General features: G+C 39.8%; 1 protein-coding gene across 1 annotated transcript in view; it reads right to left on the bottom strand.

Moving 5' to 3' along the window:
* The window catches only part of TMCO1 (transmembrane and coiled-coil domains 1), a 53370-nt gene extending 44543 nt beyond the window's left edge, over positions 1-8827 (bottom strand). The window contains exons 1-3 of the mRNA XM_026517266.4: positions 8562-8827; positions 8158-8235; positions 2952-3011 (exon numbers count right to left, since the gene is read on the bottom strand). Coding sequence (XP_026373051.1) covers positions 2952-3011; positions 8158-8235; positions 8562-8631 — 208 coding nt within the window. The 5' untranslated portion in view covers positions 8632-8827. The remainder of the gene's footprint in view (positions 1-2951; positions 3012-8157; positions 8236-8561) is intronic.
* Between the last annotated feature and the right edge of the window lie 9730 nt (positions 8828-18557).

Below are 18557 nucleotides of genomic sequence, written 5' to 3'. Positions count from 1 at the left end.
CAACATGCCTAATAGTACATATGTCAAGGTGAAATAGAGCAGAAGCAATTTTAGGGAGTCCAGAATAATGCAGTTTAGCTTTACAGATTCCCAATAGTCTGGCTTAATCTCAGAGTAAAATTTACAAATCTAGAGCATGGATAAATCGTCTTTTAAACTTCTCATAAACATTACATCTTGTAACTCCTGATAAGATGTTGATAACCAACACTTCACAGGCATTATTTCTCTTAACTTCTGATATTTTTTGGTGAGCAAAATATTCCAAGGTTGCATTCCATGTTAAGGTAATTTACATTTTAGATGATTTGTGTTGCCAATTTAAGGGCAGAGAGTAATCTGCCTTCCGTTTTTATACCTTTCCTATCCTTTATAGCAAAGCTACTTGAAAGAATGATCCGTGTTCAATGTCTTCACTTCCTCACCATGCAGTACCTCCTCATCTAGACAATCTGGCTTCTGTCCCCCATCACGCCACTGAAATCATTCTTGCTACATCACTAACAATACCATTTTGCCTTAGACATTTAACACCTTGGACCCTCTCTGTCCCCCGAAACTCTCCCCTCAGCTACAATGACAAACCCTGTCTGACTTCTCTGGCAATACTTTTGCAGAGCTCCACTTCTGCTCCCTCTGTTTCCTTAAGACTCTCTCCATCCTCAGCCCTTCCCTTTTCTTACTTTATACAGTCTCCCTGTATATGAACTCCCCGTGTGTGAACTCAATTACTACTTAAAATTATATGATTCTAAAATCTGTTTATAACCTTTATCCCTCTGCTAGCTCCTAAACCATATATCCAACTGTGTCCCAAACAGTTCCACAAGCATTTCAAATCCAACATGTTCAAACCTGAAATCATCCTCTTTTTATTACCCATCCCAATTTGCTACTCCTCCAATATTTCCTCTCCAAATCAGAAATCTTGGGGCGCCTGGGTGGCTCAGTCGTTAAGCGTCTGCCTTCGGCTCAGGGCGTGATCCCGGTGTTCTTGGATCGAGCCTCGCATCAGGCTCCTCCGCTGGGAGCCTGCTTCTTCCTCTCCCACTCCCCCTGCTCTTGTTCCCTCTTTCACTGGCTGTCTGTCTCTTTCTAAAATAAATGAATAAAATCTTAAAAAAAAAAAAAAAAAAAAAAAGAAATCTGAACTTCTTTGTAGACTCATCCCTCTCTCCACAGGCTACATCTAAACAGTCATCAAGTCCTGTTACTCCTACTTCTCTAGATCAGTTGAATCTATGCCTTCTATTCCATTACTACTGCCTCTACCTAAGTTCAGGTCCTTGCTATTTTTTGCACTTGAGATACTTAAAAAGCCTCATGACTTTCTGTCTCCAGAATGATCCCCTCTCCCGTTTATCTCCAAACTACTGCCACAGTTCTCTTCCTTAAAATCTGATGTCAATCCTCTGCTTAAATCCTTTAATGGTTATGGAAAGATGGAAAGCCTTCTGGATACGAGTTAAACTCATTACCTTAGTTTAATTTATAAAGATCTTTATGAACAGGCTCTACTTATTTCTCTAGCCTCATCTGTCTATACTTTATACATACCTTCTTCTGTTTGTTATATTACACTATTTATAGTTCCAGGTATACACCTTCCTGTTTGATCCCTCTATAGTTTTGTATATGCCTAGAAAGTACAAGGCTTAAAACTGGATGCTAAAGTTACAAATGACCAGGACCAAACCCCTTTTCTACCACTAACTTAATCCCATCTACCACTGACTGACTGACCAAGGGCAAATAACTTAATTCAAGCTTCATTTTTCCTCATCTATAAAAATGAAGTAACATTCTTCACTACTACATTCAATTAATTGTTAAGAGAATTTTAAAACATGCAAAGTGTTTACCTCAGTGTGTTGCATATGGTAATTGCTCAAGAAATTTTGACCACTATTTTATTTATTTATATTTTTATTTAAGTAATTCACACTAAAGCTTCAAGATTCAATTAAAACATTATCTCTTCAAGAAAACCTAATCCCCTAGTTTGGTTTAGATACTCTTTCTCTTTACTTTTTTAATTATCTCTACAAACACACTTACCATACTGCACTGGTCTGTTTTCTGTCTCTAGACAGACTCCTAATAGCATTTTTTCTACTTTGTTTCTCTACGATCCACCAGAGCAACTGACACAGAGCAGACATACAGTAGCATTCTGACACAGAACCAAATGAGTAGGCCATTTAGAAAACACCAGAAACACTAAATTCAAAAGCTTTAATCGGAACAGGACAGTGCCATAGCCCAGCCTGGTAGAATTCTCTCCTAGGATATAATGGCGGTGACCTAGGTAGAGACATAGTTTCTGAACAAAACACAGTTTCACAGTTTTTTCCTAATTTCAGAGTCAGGAAGCATCATAAAGTATAAATCATATCTAATCATTTGTAAATTGTCTTTTTGGAACAGAATTACATTCTATAATTAAGTTCTAAATTACACTGAAAAACCAAAAACATGTCATTACTTTTCAGACCAGATAAAAATTACTCAGCAGTAAATTTCCTACCCCCTGGTGGATTTTCATCACCAGTCAATTCTCAGTAAGGAAGTCATGGCAACAATACAAGTAACTCAGACTTGGAAATAATCATCTCATATGAAAAAAATACTTTACAAATATGCCAAGAACCCTCAGCCAAGTTCAAAAGCCACAACTGTCAGCATTATTTTACTAAAAGTAAAATTTCAAAAGCTAAGAGCAAACAGTAGCAACTGCTTGAATTTACCCTACAAAATGGACGAGAGAATCAAGTAAGATAATGTATGCAAGTGCTCTGTAAACCACAAAATTATACAAACATGAATTACCACTGTTAACAACTTTATTATATTTTCATCACCTAAGAATTTATTTTTTTCCAATTTTAAATTTTCCAAATTTCCAAAATTTATTTTTTCTAAATTTGGTGTATATCAGTAATTCATCTTACCTATTTTCTTTTTTTGTTGTCGACCAGCTGACTCTGTTATTGTTTCCTTCTTTTTTTCCACTGTAAACAACACAATAACACAGTAAAAATTAATTATGCATTATACTAAAGAAATGAAGGATACTTTATAACAGCTGAACCAATGAAAGAAGCTCATGAGAAAGTTACACACTGCCTTCGATTATGGTCATGAGTAAGTCAATCAATCTGCTCTCACACCTGCTGACAGAAGGCAGAAACAGCAATCTAAGACTAAGACAACAATACTGGAAGCATCATCAATCAAACACCCTTGCATAAAGCCACAATAATAATATTTAATGAAACATAATAAAAACTAAGATGGCTTTCAGACCACCAGCTGAGGGTGATTGCTGTAGGTTGACTCTAAGAACAGTTTTCAGGGGGCCTGGGTGGCGCCGTCGTTAAGCATCTGCCTTCAGCTCAGGGCGTGATCCTGGGGTTCTGGGATCGAGCCCCATGTCAGGCTCCTTTGCTAGGAGCCTGCTTCTTCCTCTCCCACTCCCCCTGCTTGTGTTCCCTCTCTCGCTGGCTGTCTCTCTCTGTCAAATAAATAAATAAAATCTTAAAAAAAAAAAATAACAGTTTTCAAGTTCTGCTCTCTCAGATAACTATGGTTAATTATAGTTCCCTTCTCATACTCACTATAGAAGGTAGGAATTCATTCATTCAATTATTGGTGCCTAAGTAATTAGCATTGTTCTAGGTAGATAAAAAGATAAATATGATCCTTGCGCTCTAAAGAGTAATCTAGTGAGGGCAGATAACCTAATAACAATTATAATACAAAAAACTGGCAAGACAGACATATGCATAGGGTAGGGAGATTAAGAGAGTCAAAAAAGCTAAAACCAGGGCATGTGACTCTTGATCTCAGGGTTGTGAGTTTGAGCCCCACATTGTGCACAAAGATTACTTAAAAACAGACAGAAGAAGCTAAGACCAACTTCTTTGTATGCATTTCAATTAACATGATGATAGAGTAAAAATAACCTTTTAAAGAGGAATAATGTAATTTATTTAAATTTTACATTTACCATCTTTGATCTATATACCCATCATAGTCCATCTATGAATGGACTAAGAATAGGTATGTCAAAAATTACCTTTACTTAGTTTATTTACATTCTTTGTTCTGTATAATATCTTAGCATACTTCCTCTACTAGCAGACATGTACATGTACACGTATTATTTCTAAAAGTTGCATTAAAGAGAATTGGCAGGTAAGACTCTTTCCCTTAGTACATTAATTATGCTACCTGAATTCTAAAATTGGTATTACTACCTTACCAAAGAGATGTAAAATTCAATTTGACTCCAATATTGCAAGTGAAACAGTAAAGTGCTGACTAAAAACGTGTATATGTGTGTGTGTGTGTGTGTGTGCGTGTATGTGTGTGTGATTTCAATATATGCACTGGTGTCTAAGTACAGGTACTCTTTTATGTAAATAAAAGATAAAACATGACATATACCAATGGGGGAGAAAGAGATTGAGAGTGAACCTACTAGTATGAGATCATAAAAGGAAATTAAGTCAAATTCTACAAGATGTTACCGAAATAACATTTTAAAAGACAAAACGGACAGAAGACATTGAATGTTCTACTCTTTATCATTACTATTAACCAAGGAAACAAAAAATATTTCTTTCCCTCCCCAGAAGGACCATAACATAACTACTTAGCACTTAACCATAACTGCATAAAAAACAAGAAGGCTAGAGAACAGAAACATAAGATGGTACTGTGAACATTAACCTAGTCTTCTAGCAGACTGGACTGAGGCTAGATAAATCTGTTGTAAGGAGATGTCTATGGATAAAGTAGAGCCCATAAAAGGAAGATCTGACCCTTCTGAAAGACTAAATAAGGTTCTGAGAGATAAAGAATGAGTGGGAATTTACTAGACAAACTTACTAGGAAAGTTATTTCAGTTAGAGGGAAGAGCAGATAAGGCCTGGACCCACAGTAGGAAAAAGCAAGACCAGTCCAGAGGATGGAAGGCCTGAGTGGCTAGAGAACTGAGAGCAAGGAATAATGTGATACAGGATGTAGTTGGAGGGGAAGGCAAGAGGCACCAGACTATGCACAGGCCTTGCAAGCCCCACCTTTGTCCTAAAAGCAATGGGGAGAAACAGAATATTTTGAGAAGGGCAAGTAACATAAGATTTGTGTCTTGAAAAATGACTTTGGATGTCCTGTGAGAGTAAGTCTGAGTGGCCGCCGAAGACCAATGAGAAGGCTACTGCAGTAGATCACGTGAAACATGACAGATGTCTGACGACGTGGTGGCGGCAGAACTGGAGGGATGTGGAGAGATTGCAAACTTTCCTGGAGGAGAACAGTTAACAGGGCTTGATGGTGGACTGCACATACAGGGTAAGAGAAGAAAGTATTCAAATCAGCAAATATTTATTAAATTTTTACTATGTGCCAGTCACTGTTCTAGGTGCACAGGATACATCAGAACAACAAAAACACTCTCCTAGTGAAGCTTTCATGTTAGCAGGTGGAGATAAACAATAAACAGTAACACAATGCAGTAACAGATCATACGATATATTAGGAAGTGACACAAGCCATGGGGGGGAAAACAGAGCAGGGTATGGGAAAGGAAGAGCAGCCGCAGTAGAGAAGAGGGGCAGGCTGCAGTTTTAAAGTGGGTGGTCAAGTTAAGACTCACAGAAGTAAGTTTTGAACAAAGATTTAAAAAAGATATGAGGGTAACTAAGCAGATTTCATAGAGAAGAACATTCTAGGCAGAGGGAACAGCCAGTAGAAAGCTCTCGGCACAGAAGTGTGGCTGATGTACAGTGAGGAACAGGAAGTAGGTCAGTGTGGTTGAAGCAGACTGTGTGAAAGAGGAAGAATATCAGGGCAGTAACAGGGGACGCTCCACAGGCCACAGAGGACTTTGGCTGTTCTCCAGTGAAAATGGGACACCATCAAAGGGTTATGAGCAGGGATGGGGCATGATCTAATAAGCTTTAAAAAGAATTATTCTGGGGGTACCTGGGTGGCTCAGTCAGTTGAGCATCCGAATCTGGATCTCAGATCAGGTCTTGATCTCAGAGTCCTGAGTTCAAGCCCTGCTTTGGGCTCCACACTGGATGTGGAGGCTACTTTAAAAAAAAAAAAAAAGGATTATTCTGGCTGTTTTCTTGGGAGCAGACTGTAGGGAAACAGTAACACTTGCTGGAGGCTGCTGCAGTAATTCATGCAAAGGATGAAGGTAGTTATCAATGGAGGTGATGGAAAGTGGTCAGACTCTAGATATGTCTGAAGGCAGCCAAAAGTATTAGATGTGGGGTGTGTGAGAAGAATTAAAGATAACTACACAAGGATTATGGCCTGAGCAAGTAGAGGGATAGACCTGCCACTGGCCAAATGAAAGCTACAAATGAAGCAGACTTAAGCAAGGAAAAAGTATTCAATTTGGACATGTTGGGTTTGAAATGTATATTCAACATTACAGTATAACCGACAAATTAATACATGAATCTTTACTTGAGCACAGTTGACACACAATGTTAATTTCAGTGTTAATTTTAATGTACAACATAGTGATTCAACTTCTCTACACGTTATGCTATGCTCCCCACAAGTGTAGCCACCACTGCTCGCCATACAATGTTATTACAAGGATATATGGATCTTGCATCAAGGAGAGAGGGCTAGGGATATAAATTTGGGAGCCACCGCCAAATAGAGCACATGACTAAATTCACCAAGGGAGTGAGTATAAGGGGATAAAAACAAATTTGAGGTGCCCAACAAGAGGCTGAAAAGAGGAACCACAAGGAAACTGCAAAAGAATGACTGGCAAGGGGCATCTGGGTGGCTCAGTCAGTTATGAGTCCAACTCTTAATTTCGGCTTAGGTCAAAGTTGTGGGATCAAGCCCCACTTCAAGTCCTGTGCTGGGCATGGAGCCTGTTTAAGATTGTCTCCCATGCTCCCTCTGCCTTTCCCCAACACCCCCCCCCCCCGCCCGGTTAAAAACAAAAAAACAAAAAACAACTTGCAAGATAAGAGCAAAAGCAAGAGAGTGCAGTGTTCTGAATGCCAAATGAAGAAAGTGTATCAAGGTTTCTGGCTTGCACTATCAGAAGCATGAAGGTACCATTCGTCAGTAGAGAAATACTGGAAGAGGATCACGTTTATGAAGGTAAAGATAATGAGCCTGGTTTTTAATATGTTGAGGTACATTATCCACACTGAATAAGTCAAGGACCAGTAAACTATAATTTCAAAAGCCTGAGTTTGATTTCTAATTATTTGTTTGCTCTGTGACATTAGTATGTCATTTAACCTCTCTGAACCTCCATTTCCTTTTCTATAAAGACAGAATAATATTTATACAACTAATCACAAACGGTTGCTACGTGGGTCAAGTGAGATACTGCAAGGATGAGAACTTTAAACCCTTATGAAGACATAAACATGTCACAGAATACAGAAAGTCAGAGGAATTTTAAGATACAAAAGTTATATTTAATCTTTGTAAGGCAGAAAAGAACACTGAAAGCCACATCAAGCCTATAAAGAACCATTCACATTATACCTCTAACAGCCCCCCCAGCTGTGCCCTGTGGAGTCCTGTGTCCTGCTTTATTCAAAGACAACAAACCGTACTTGTTCTTAACCTTTTACTCCAACTCTCCTTCAACCACCTCACACAACTGAAACTTGCCTTATCCCTGAAGACACTGCTCACCTTGATACTAATCATAATGACCTGTTGCTCTCCAAACACATCTTCTCACTACAATTTCCACATTTTTGTACATATCCTATTTTCTTCGCCTGGAATTCCCACCTCCAGCTCATTCTCTATCCAATTCTAACTATCCAAGAAGGACTACCAGGCCATCTGCACCACAAAGGCTTCCATGGCCCCTCACAACTGAAAATTGTTGTGGGACCTCTTTTTTAGAACCACCACAGCACATAACTAGTACGTCTCCTGTCCCTTGCTACGTCGCCATTTGTATTATACATTTTGCATAAAAATATCCAATACTGCATATAACTCTACATAGCCTTCAATTCAAATCAAATTCATCTTTGTATTCCTATAAAGTTTTTGTATCAGTTGGTGCTCCTAAAACATTTACTGTGAACATTCATTCAATGAACTTGACGTGTTGAAACTGTATCTAAAGCATGTTGCCATACTCACGTTTTTTACTCTGTTTTTCTACCTCCGCTTTCAGTCGCTTGTACTTGTCTGTCCTGTAAACCAGGACCCAGGTTATACCTGAAACATTAAAAGCAACATGCTAATAGAAAAATGTTTGTGATGGTCACAGTAAACTGTTACTGGTGGTAACTGTTGGGTAAGGAGGAATTTCAACTTTTTGCTTTATATTTACCAGCATCTACCCTAAACAGGATTCCACGCTACCCCTCCCGCTCCTGTTCCCGAGTGGCTCCGATTCCCTGGAACAGATGAGCGCCGCCCCCCCCCATCCCAACCCCAAGCAAGCAAGGCTCGCGACCACTCCCTCGGTGGCGCGAGAGTCCCCAGGCCTAGGATCATTCCCGTGGGGGCTGATCAAACGTCAGAGAAGCAGCCGCTCTCACCCTCGGCGAGAAGAGCCGTGCACACGGAGATAAAAACGATGAGCAGTGTGTCCGCGAACATGGTGCTCATCTCGCACTTTCCTCTCTGCACTCCCACCCGCCACGGGGGAAGCGCTTGAGAGCCCGCAAAAATTAAACGACAACGACTTCACTGGATTTCTGGACCACCGAGTTAATACTCTCTGACAGACTAGAGGCACACTTCCGCTTCCGGGGCACAGCGCCGGAAGGGCTACTTCCGGAGAGTCGCGTGGCCACGAGAATCTAGCGGGAAACTCGCCGGCTCGGGGGCTGGCGCTCCGGCCGAATATCGCGAGAGCTGGGACTTGGGCTTCCGCGGCGCAACTGCCGCGGCGGGACTTCTCCTGGTGGCTTCTGCTTGCAGGGGTCTGTCGCACCCTCCTATCGGCCGGAATACTCCTGGGTGCACTGGGCTGCGCGTCTGCCTCAGCCCCACCTCTAGGACCGTTTGGGTAGTTTACTGAACGCCTGTGTTAGATGCAAGGTCCCTGATTGGGAACTGGGAACGCGACAATCAGTTTGTCGCGGCTGCTGGCTTCAAGGAACTTCCGTCCTAGCGAAGGAGAGAAACTTGCACATACGATGTGATTAGGGTTTTAATAGAGGTATGGCCAGAGTGCTGCGGTGACCCAGTTGAGGGGATGATCAGAGAAAGCTGTGAAAGGAATCGAAGTAGTGCTTAAAGAAGTTAGGAGTGCTTTGCGGGGGGCCTTTGTAGTCGAAGACGCGGGTGCAGGAGAATACGTTGTGTGTGGGAGCAGTGAGTGATGTGTCTGGAGAAGGGGTCATAAACCCGAATGTGTCCCGTGGTTGCATATAAATGATCTTATGCAAGCTGGCCATAAAGAGACGATTGGAGGTACTAGCATGAATAAGGGAGCGATAATTTTATACGAAAGGAGCAGTTGGTACTCACGTCCAGGCAGTTTCCCTGGGAGAAGGAGCACCCAGTTTTCGTTATCTTCCCATTTTCCAGGAAAATCCAGAAACCCTGATTTTACGTGAAAGTTCAATTTATAAATGCTGGTAACTCAAGTTTTTTTTTTTTTTAAGATTTTATTTATTTATTTGACAGAGATAGAGACAGCCAGCGAGAGAGGGAACACAAGCAGGGGAAGTGGGAGAGGAAGAAGCAGGCTCATAGCGGAGGAGCCTGATGTGGGGCTCGATCCTGTAACACCCTGTAACACCGGGATCACGCCCTGAGCCGAAGGCAGATGCTTAACCGCTGTGCCACCCAGGCGCCCCGGTAACTCGTTTTTAAATGCTGTGTAGATTAACGAAAATGTCTTAGAAGCTTGGTTTCAGCCTGCATAGAGGTTTTCAGTTTTTTTCAGGCTGATTCTGTTTGTATGAGTGTATTTGTGTTTATGAAAATCCAGAAGCTGGCAGAACTGTTTCCCCTTGACTTGTACTTTTATTATTGGTTCTTTTCTCTTAAATTCCACTGTACTTTACTTAGAGTTCCCCTATAACGCTACTTTTGGTCTTTTTAAAAGTTTTCTGTGCATTTCTTGTCTCTAAGACTTAGCAGCAGAGAGCCTGTCTCCTTTTAACAATGAATTTCTATGTGTCGGCAACAGTGATAGGCAGGACTGTAGGGTCAGAGAGGTGACTAAAATATTACTTCCGACTTCCAAGGTTCTCTTTGGATGTTATACATTATTGTGTATAATCAAGGTATTCGTAAAATGTGATGGGAGCATAGATGAGGGCAAGATTGTTTCTTCTTGGAGGAGCTGGGAAGGTTTCACATTTGAGCTAGATCATAATATGACTAAAAGGATAGGGTTAGGTTTTTATTCAACTCTGTATCACTCATGCTAAATATTGAAGCACAAAAAGAGCATGACTTTTTTAATTGAAATACAGTTGACAACATAATGTTACATTAGTTTCAGGTGCACAAGGTAGTGATTCCACAATACTCATAACAAATGTAGGTACCGTCTGTCAAGAAGAGCATGACCTTTGAAATGAGACCTGGTTTTCAATTCTAGGTTTGCCACTTAATTGACACCTGTCCTTAAGCATCTTGTTTAGTCCCTGAGCCTGAGTTTCCTTATTTGCAAAATGGTAATAATAACACAGCTGCGTAAAACTTATGAAGATTAAATGAAAAAGAGTATATTATACAGTATCTAAAGCTGTGCCTGACACAGTTGATCAAATCCAACATGCTATTGATTGTAAGATGAAGCATTATTTTATATACTACTAAGAAAGAAAATAAACAACTTGTTAAACCATGACACACCATTGATTGTAAGGTGCATCCCATTCAGAAGTGTTAAAATGTGGGGGGAAAAGTCTCACAATCAACAAAATATAGTAATAAGAGGAATTTCAATTATTCCTATGTAAAAGTTGACTACAGAACTGTGGGCTTCTAGGATAACATTTCCTTCTCTCAGGCAACAGTATTTTGTCCCCATTCCCCTCATTGAAGAATAGTGCTAGAGGCAGGTTAAAATAACATATTCTACATTCTACCATATTCCTTTATCATTTCCAAGTTTTCTAAGCTTTCAGTTGTATTAATTTTTAGATTTCAGAAGTTCTCCCCATGAGGACCCCCATTTCAGACTTTACCATCCTGCTCCAATCTCTATGCCTATTACAAGACTTTTGTCCTGGGACTTCCTTCTACTGTTCTTTGGGGTAGGATTCACTATTTCATGTACCCACATCTGCCCCGCCCTGCCTTAGTTTATACTTTATGTTGCGGTACACCCTCAAGTAACTTGTGGAAGGTAAATGGGAGCTAACCCTTCAGTGTGCTTGTTAGAAGTATTAGTAACAATACTGTTTGTAAACAAATATTTAGTACTAGGCTAGGCATCATAAAGGATGATGAGAGAAATTAAATCCTTGCTTCTAACTGAGAAATGAATGGGTATGGGCAACTTCTTTGAGCCTCACTCTAAATTCGTAGAGATAAAAGTGCCTGCCTTCCAGAACTGCTCTGAGGTTTATATAGGATGAGAGCAAAGTTCTGAAGTCAGACTACCTATCTTCAAATCTTGGCTTCATCACTCCACTAGTTGTGTAATTTAAGCAAATCCTTTCTCTGCACTGTGCCTTGGTTTCCTTGAATATACAGTGGCATAATAATAATAGTGCCTAAGTCCAAAGGGTTTTATTTTTTTTAAATTTTATTTATTTTAGAGAGTGCGAATGGGAGGAGGGGCAGAGGGAGAGGAGAGAGAGAATCCCAAGCAGCCTCCACACTGAACATAGGGCTGGATGTGGGGCTTGATCCCACGACCCCTAGATCACAACCTGAGCTGAAATCATGAGTGGGACACCCAACCTAGTGAGCCACCCAGGCACCCCCAAAGGGTTTTATTTTTTTAAAGATTGTATGAGTAAAGTGTTTAGAACAGTAGCAGGCTCTTAGGGAGGGCACATTAAGTATTAACTGTTTTAATTATTGGTTCTATTAGACCAGCTAGCACATACTCCTTGAACTATTTTTTTCATTCTATCCATTTTCCTTGGATTCTTGTTCTCTTCAAAAACTTCATTACCATCTATCTACTGATGATCTGTAAAATAGTAACTGTAGCCTAAGTTTCTTCCCTGATTTTCAGACCTGCTACCTAACTGCCAAGTGGGCATTTACATTCGGAGATGCCAAATTGAACTTACACATTTCTTTCACCCAAACCCCAATCTTCCCTTCTTCTGCTAATGAGTAGTACCATCATGTACCTAGTCTTTCAACCCAGAAAACAGGAACTATCCTCATTAACTCCCTCTTCTTTATCCTACACATCTAATCACCAAATGTGATAAATTCTCCCTGCTTCATTTTTCCTTTTTTTCCACATCTTTCAACTCCTGCTACACTTTAGCTCAGGTTACTATTGTCTTCCTTTGCATTACAGCCTTCTAACTGGTTGGTCTCCAGTTACACACCCAACTGTCCCCTCCAAACCATTTTTTTAATGTACTCAATAGTGATCTTTCTCAAATACAAAGATTTTTTTCCCCCAGTAGGCTGGCAGGACTAAAGACCTTCAGAAACTAGCACTGTAAAGATTATGAGGACTCTAACCAAAATATACTTTAAAATCAAACAAATGCTAAAGTGAAATGTGAGTTTATTATCTTTTAGAATATTTTATTTTTTCAGATAATTTTCACTCCGTGAGTGTGTGTCCCAAGTATGTGTTTAATATGCCTTTTGGGTAATCCAGCACTGTGTTTGAGGACAGAGACTGGGTCTTGTTTATTTCTGCATCCCCAGCTTTTGGAAGATGGCCTGGCACAGAGAAGCTCCCCAATATATAATGAGTGAATGATACTGTTGGGAGAGAGGACAATAAGTTGGACAAATATCTTGGAAGAATGGGGAATTTTAGCTGGACCTTGAGGAAAAAGTAAAATTAGGATGTGGAGAAGCAGTGATCAAAAGCATTGAATTGGGAATGCGAAAGAGGGAGGACATCATAGCTCGTGTGTAGTTGAAACAACCAGTATTTGTGTAGAGGCCATATATTTAGTAGAAATAGAATTGACTAGGTAAAGTGCCTGGATTATATTTGTAAGAGGTACATGGTTGAACTTAAGGAGATCCATAAATCAGAAACTGTAGACAGAACTTTGTATGTGCATTTTTTTCCTGAATCAAATATTGATAATTTTTATCAAATTCTCAAAGGAGTTTATAAACCAATAAATGTTAAGATTTATGTTGTATATTTGAGAGACTGATAAGGAGTCTTAAGCTTGATGCTGTAACCAGTTAGTATTCAAAAATTTTTTGCTACAGGACTCTTTTAAGAGCAGAAGGGAGGGAATGAGAGCCTAAGATCTGGAGATAGAGCCTGAAGATTGGGACTCTTAACAGTATATGTGAATTTTGCATTAAAGGACTAGTATTAGAGTTTCTAATGACCAGGGAACTCTTAATTCAGGACACTCCTTTCACTTGGCAAAAAGTTGGACCATCAGATTGGAAAGGAAAAATTAAAATTATTCTTTGTTTGCAGATGACATGATCTTATATGTAGAAAACCCTAAAGATTCCACATAAAAAAACAACTGTTAGAACTAGTAAACAGGGGCGCCTGCATGGCTCAGTTGGTTGAGCATTCGACTCTTGGTTTAGGCTCAGGTCATGATCTCAGGGTCATAAGATCAAGGCCTGCATTGGGCTCTGTACTGAGTGCAGAGTCTACTTGGGATTCTCTCCCCCTCAGCCCCTCCCCCTGCTTGTGCACACGTTCTCTCTCTAAAATAAATCTTAAAAAAACAAAAACAAAAAAACTAGTAAACATATTGAGCAGAGTGGCAGAATACAAAAGCCACACACAAAAATCAGTTGTGTTTCTGTAACAGTGAACAATCCAAAAAGGAAATTAAAACAATTCCATTTGCAATAGCATCAAAAGCAAAATACCTATAAATAAATTTAACCAAGGAGGCAAAAGATCTGTACACTGAAAATTATAAAATACTGATGAAAGAAATTAGAGAAGACACAAATAAATGAAAGATATTTTGTGTTCATGGATTGAAACACTGTATTGTTGGGGCACCTGGGTGGCACAGCGGTTAAGCGTCTGCCTTTGGCTCAGGGCGTGATCCTGGCATTATGGGATCGAGTCCCACATCAGGCTCCTCTGCTGTGAGCCTGCTGCTTCCTCTCCCACTCCCCCTGCTTGTGTTCCCTCTCTCGCTGGCTGTCTCTATCTCTGTCGAATAAGTAAATAAATAAAATCTTTAAAAAAAAAAAAAAGAAACACTGTATTGTTAAGATGGCAATACTACCCTAAGCAGTCTACATATTCAATGCAATCCCTGTAAAAATTTCAGCATTTTTTTGCAGAAATAGAAAAATCAATCCTAAAATTCCTATGGAACCTCCAAGGAGCCTGAGTAGCCAAAGCAGTCTTGACAAGGAAGGATAAAGTTGGAAGTCTCTTACTTCCTCATTTCAAAACTCAGTTATCAAAAAAGTGTGGTACTGGTATAAAGACAGACATATAAACCAGAGAAATAGAGAACCCCCCAAATAAACTCTTGCTTATATGGTCAAATGTTTTTCAACAAGGGTGCCAAGACCATTCAATGGCTAAAGGACAGTTTTTTCAATAAATGGTGTTCAGAAAACTGGATATCCACATGCAAAAGCATGAAGTTAGACCCTTATACCATACACAAAAATTAACTCAAAATGGATCAGAAACTTAAACATAAGAGATAAAACTCAGAAGAAATCACAGGGGAAAAAATGACATTGGATTTGGCAATGATTTATTGGCTGTGACACCAAAAGCATGGGCAACAGCAAAAAATAATAAACTGGACTTTATCAAAATCTAAAACTTGTGCACGAAAGGATACAATGAACCATGAAAAGGCAATTTATGAGATTGGAGAAAATGTTCACAAATCATATACTGATAAGAGATTGAAATCCAGGCTATATGAAAAACTACAAGTTAACAACAGCAAAACAACTCAAAAATGGGCAAAGGACTTAAATAGACATTTCTTTTTTTTTTTTAAAGATTTTATTTATTTATTCGACAGAGATAGAGACAGCCAGCGAGAGAGGGAACACAAGCAGGGGGAGTGGGAGAGGAAGAAGCAGGCTCATAGCGGAGGAGCCTGATGTGGGGCTTGATCCCATAACGCCGGGATCACGCCCTGAGCCGAAGGCAGACGCTTAACCGCTGTGCCACCCAGGCGCCCCTAAATAGACATTTCTTCAAGGAAGATCTACAAATGGCCAATAAGCACATGAAGGGATGCTCAACATCACTAATCATTAGGGAAATTCAAATCAAAACTACGAGATACCACATGACACCCTCTAGAAAGGCAGTTGTTCAAAACAAAAAAAAAAATGTGTTGGCAAAGATGTGGAGAAATTGCAACACTTCCGCATTCCTGAGGGGAATATAAAATGGTGCAACCACTGTGTGAAAAATTACGGTGTTTACTCAAAGTATTAAACATAGAATTACCAAATGATAGAAGCACCTGGATGGGTCGGTTGAGTGTCTGACTCTTGGTTTTGGCTAAGGTTATGATCTCATGGCTCATGGAGCTAGGGACTGACAAGAAGGAAGAATGGAGAGTTATTGTTTAATAGGTACAGAGTTTCAGTTTGGAAAGATGAAAAAGTTCTGGAGATGGATGGAGGAAGTTGACTGTTACACAAGAATGTGAACGTACTTAATACCGCTGAACTGCACCTGCAGACCTGGTTAAAATGGTGAAGTTGATGTTATATGTATGTTACCATAATTTTATTTTATTTTTTAAGAGATTTATTTTATTTTAGAGAGTATGGAGGGGAGGGGCAGAGGGAGAGAGATCCCAAGCAGACTCCGTGCTGAGCCTGGAGCCCAGCGTGGGGCTTGATCTCACCACCCTGGGATCATGACCTGAACTGAAACCAAGAATCTGCCACTTAGTCAGCTACGCCACCCAGGCACCCCATATGAGCACTCGCTTTAATATCAAGATCTGAAAACAACTCAAATGCCTACCTATATGTAGAGGAATAGATTATATAATAAATAAATTAGGAATAAATACATTAGAGTGTATTTAAACAGCTCTACAAATGAATGTATTACAGTTAAATGCCGCAATGTGGATTAATCCTAGCAATATAATATTGAGTGGAAGGAGTAAGTCCTTAAGAATTCTAGCATGTGGTAGACTTTTTATAAGGGTCATAATAATAAGTGATGCAATGGAGGATCGAAGAGGTGGATGTAAATTCATGTCTTGGTTTTCAAGTTGGTGATTTCATAGACATTTGTTATTTTAAGTGAAAGACTGAATGAGTACTTGAGGGCCTTGAACATGCCAATGATGAGAATGTGTCATGAACCAAGAATAATGATGAATCTAATTCACTGCATCTGAGCTTAAAAAAAATTTCTTTTTGTGTTCAACTCTGTATCTGTTTGTTACAAGTAAGAAGAAGATAGTAGGGAAGGTGGGGAGTAATCTTTTAAATTACTTACCATGCGGGGCACCTGAGTGGCCCAGTCGCTTAAGCATCCACCTCTTGATTTTGGCTCAGGTCGTGATTTTCAGGGTCAAAAGATTGAGCCCCCACCTTGGGGCTTAAGATTCTTTCTCTCCCTCACTCTCTGCCCCTCCCCCCCATTCTCTCTCTCTCTCTCAAAAATTTTTTTTAATAAATAAATAATTTACCATCAAGTGAAAATGATACTCTAGGAAAGTATGTCACATTTCTTTTGCAGCCTCAAGTACCTCTGATTGATTGCCACTTTCACCTGGGCATTTAAGCATCTCAATTTTAGAAGATCAGTGACAGTGGAAAGTCACCCAAATATCTTGAGCTTGGATGGGAATTTTGCAAAATAAGCAGTGTTTCTGTGAAAAAAAAAAAAAGTCTGGCAGCTTTACATAGGATAGATACATTTTTGAGAGAGATTGCAGTCAGAGAAACCAACTGTCAGGCCATTGTCATCATGCAGTTTTCAAGTAAAGGGAGACTTGAACTAAATAAGTAGTATCAGCAGAAACTGGGAAGGAGCTAAACCAAGGACTTTTTGTAGGATGAAATGGTAATTCTTAGAATTCAGTAAGATGAAGTAGGGGTGCTTGGGTGGCTCAGTTGGTTAAGCGTCTGCTTTCTGCTCAGGTCATGGTCTCAGGGTCCTGGGATTGAGCCCCATGTCGGGCTCTCTGCTTAGCAGGGAGTCAGCTTCTCCCTCACTCTCTCCCTCTGTGCGTGCTCGCTCTCTCTCAAATATATAAAATCTCAAAAAAAAAAAAAGATGAAGTAATAAGAATACTTCAATAATTCTAAGGGTTCTATCAGAAGTGTTTCTAAATTTTATGTGACCCAAAGCGTATACAATTCTAGGGACTCCCTTTAAGATGAACAATATGGCAAAATCAAAATAGGATCAAATTAGATACAAAAGTGAATACTTAGTTGAAAGGGGCTAGTGCAAGTAGGATCCCAGAAACTTAATTTCATTAACTTCTTGGCAAATCTGTCTCTGGATTTTAACCTGTATGGGGACAAACCTGACACAGAGTGGCTTGAAGGTCAGCCTTTTAAGAGAGGAAAATATAAAAACTTCAGTCTTGGCAATAAACTTCTATAATATTAGTTAGAAGGGACTTTGAAAAAAAGACCAAAACAGATCCACATTCCTTTTCCCATGTGCAAGTCTGGCCCATCTTAATAGAAGGCTAAAATCTGAGGTGACTTTCCCCATTACAAATACACACTGTCATGCTTACTTAGTAGTCCTCTATAATTGGCCAATAAGTCACTTTTACTCACTTTTACTCACTATTTAGAGTAAGCTTAAATGCTTACTCTTCACCTTAGTGGTTCACTTTGCTGCCAAAAAGATGTTGATTTCATTCACAGAGTAACACAAATAGCATAAGCAATACTGTGGACTGCCCATAGCTTTATTTCCCCGACTTCAGTCCTTTTTAGGAGATCAGTCTCCAATTGACTTATATATCTGGCACAGGGCCTGTTTAGTGGATACTTTTTTTTTTTTTTTTTTTTTTTTAGGAATGTATTTATTTGTCAGAGGGAGAGAGAGAGCTTGCACAAGCAGCGGGAGCAGCAAGCAGAGGGAGAAGCAGGCTCCCTGCTGAGCAAGGAGCTCGATGTGGGGACTTGATCTCAGGATCCTGGGGTCATGACCTGAGCCGAAGACAGATGCTTAACCGACTGAGCCACCCAGGCGTCCCCTATTTAGTGGATATTTAAAAATATTTGTGAAAAGGGTGAAATACATGTCCTACCATACAAAAGCACAGGGGATTTTTAACTTTTCCATTCACGTGGTACAGATCACTTATCCTTTTCCAGGCAGAGTGAAATTGCAGAACAAGTTTGATTTCATTCAAGTCCATATGATCCCCCACTCACTTTTCTGTGGTCTGTTCTTAGTGTTCTCTCTTGAACCCCATGCAAATAATTAATTCCATGGTTCTGAACAGGGA

This window comes from Ursus arctos, unplaced genomic scaffold (genome assembly GCF_023065955.2).
Source record: "Ursus arctos isolate Adak ecotype North America unplaced genomic scaffold, UrsArc2.0 scaffold_2, whole genome shotgun sequence".
In the NCBI taxonomy this organism is placed as follows: domain Eukaryota; kingdom Metazoa; phylum Chordata; class Mammalia; order Carnivora; family Ursidae; genus Ursus; species Ursus arctos.
The sequence above is the reverse complement of the archived record's forward strand: the minus strand, read 5'-3'. Positions and strand labels throughout refer to the sequence as shown.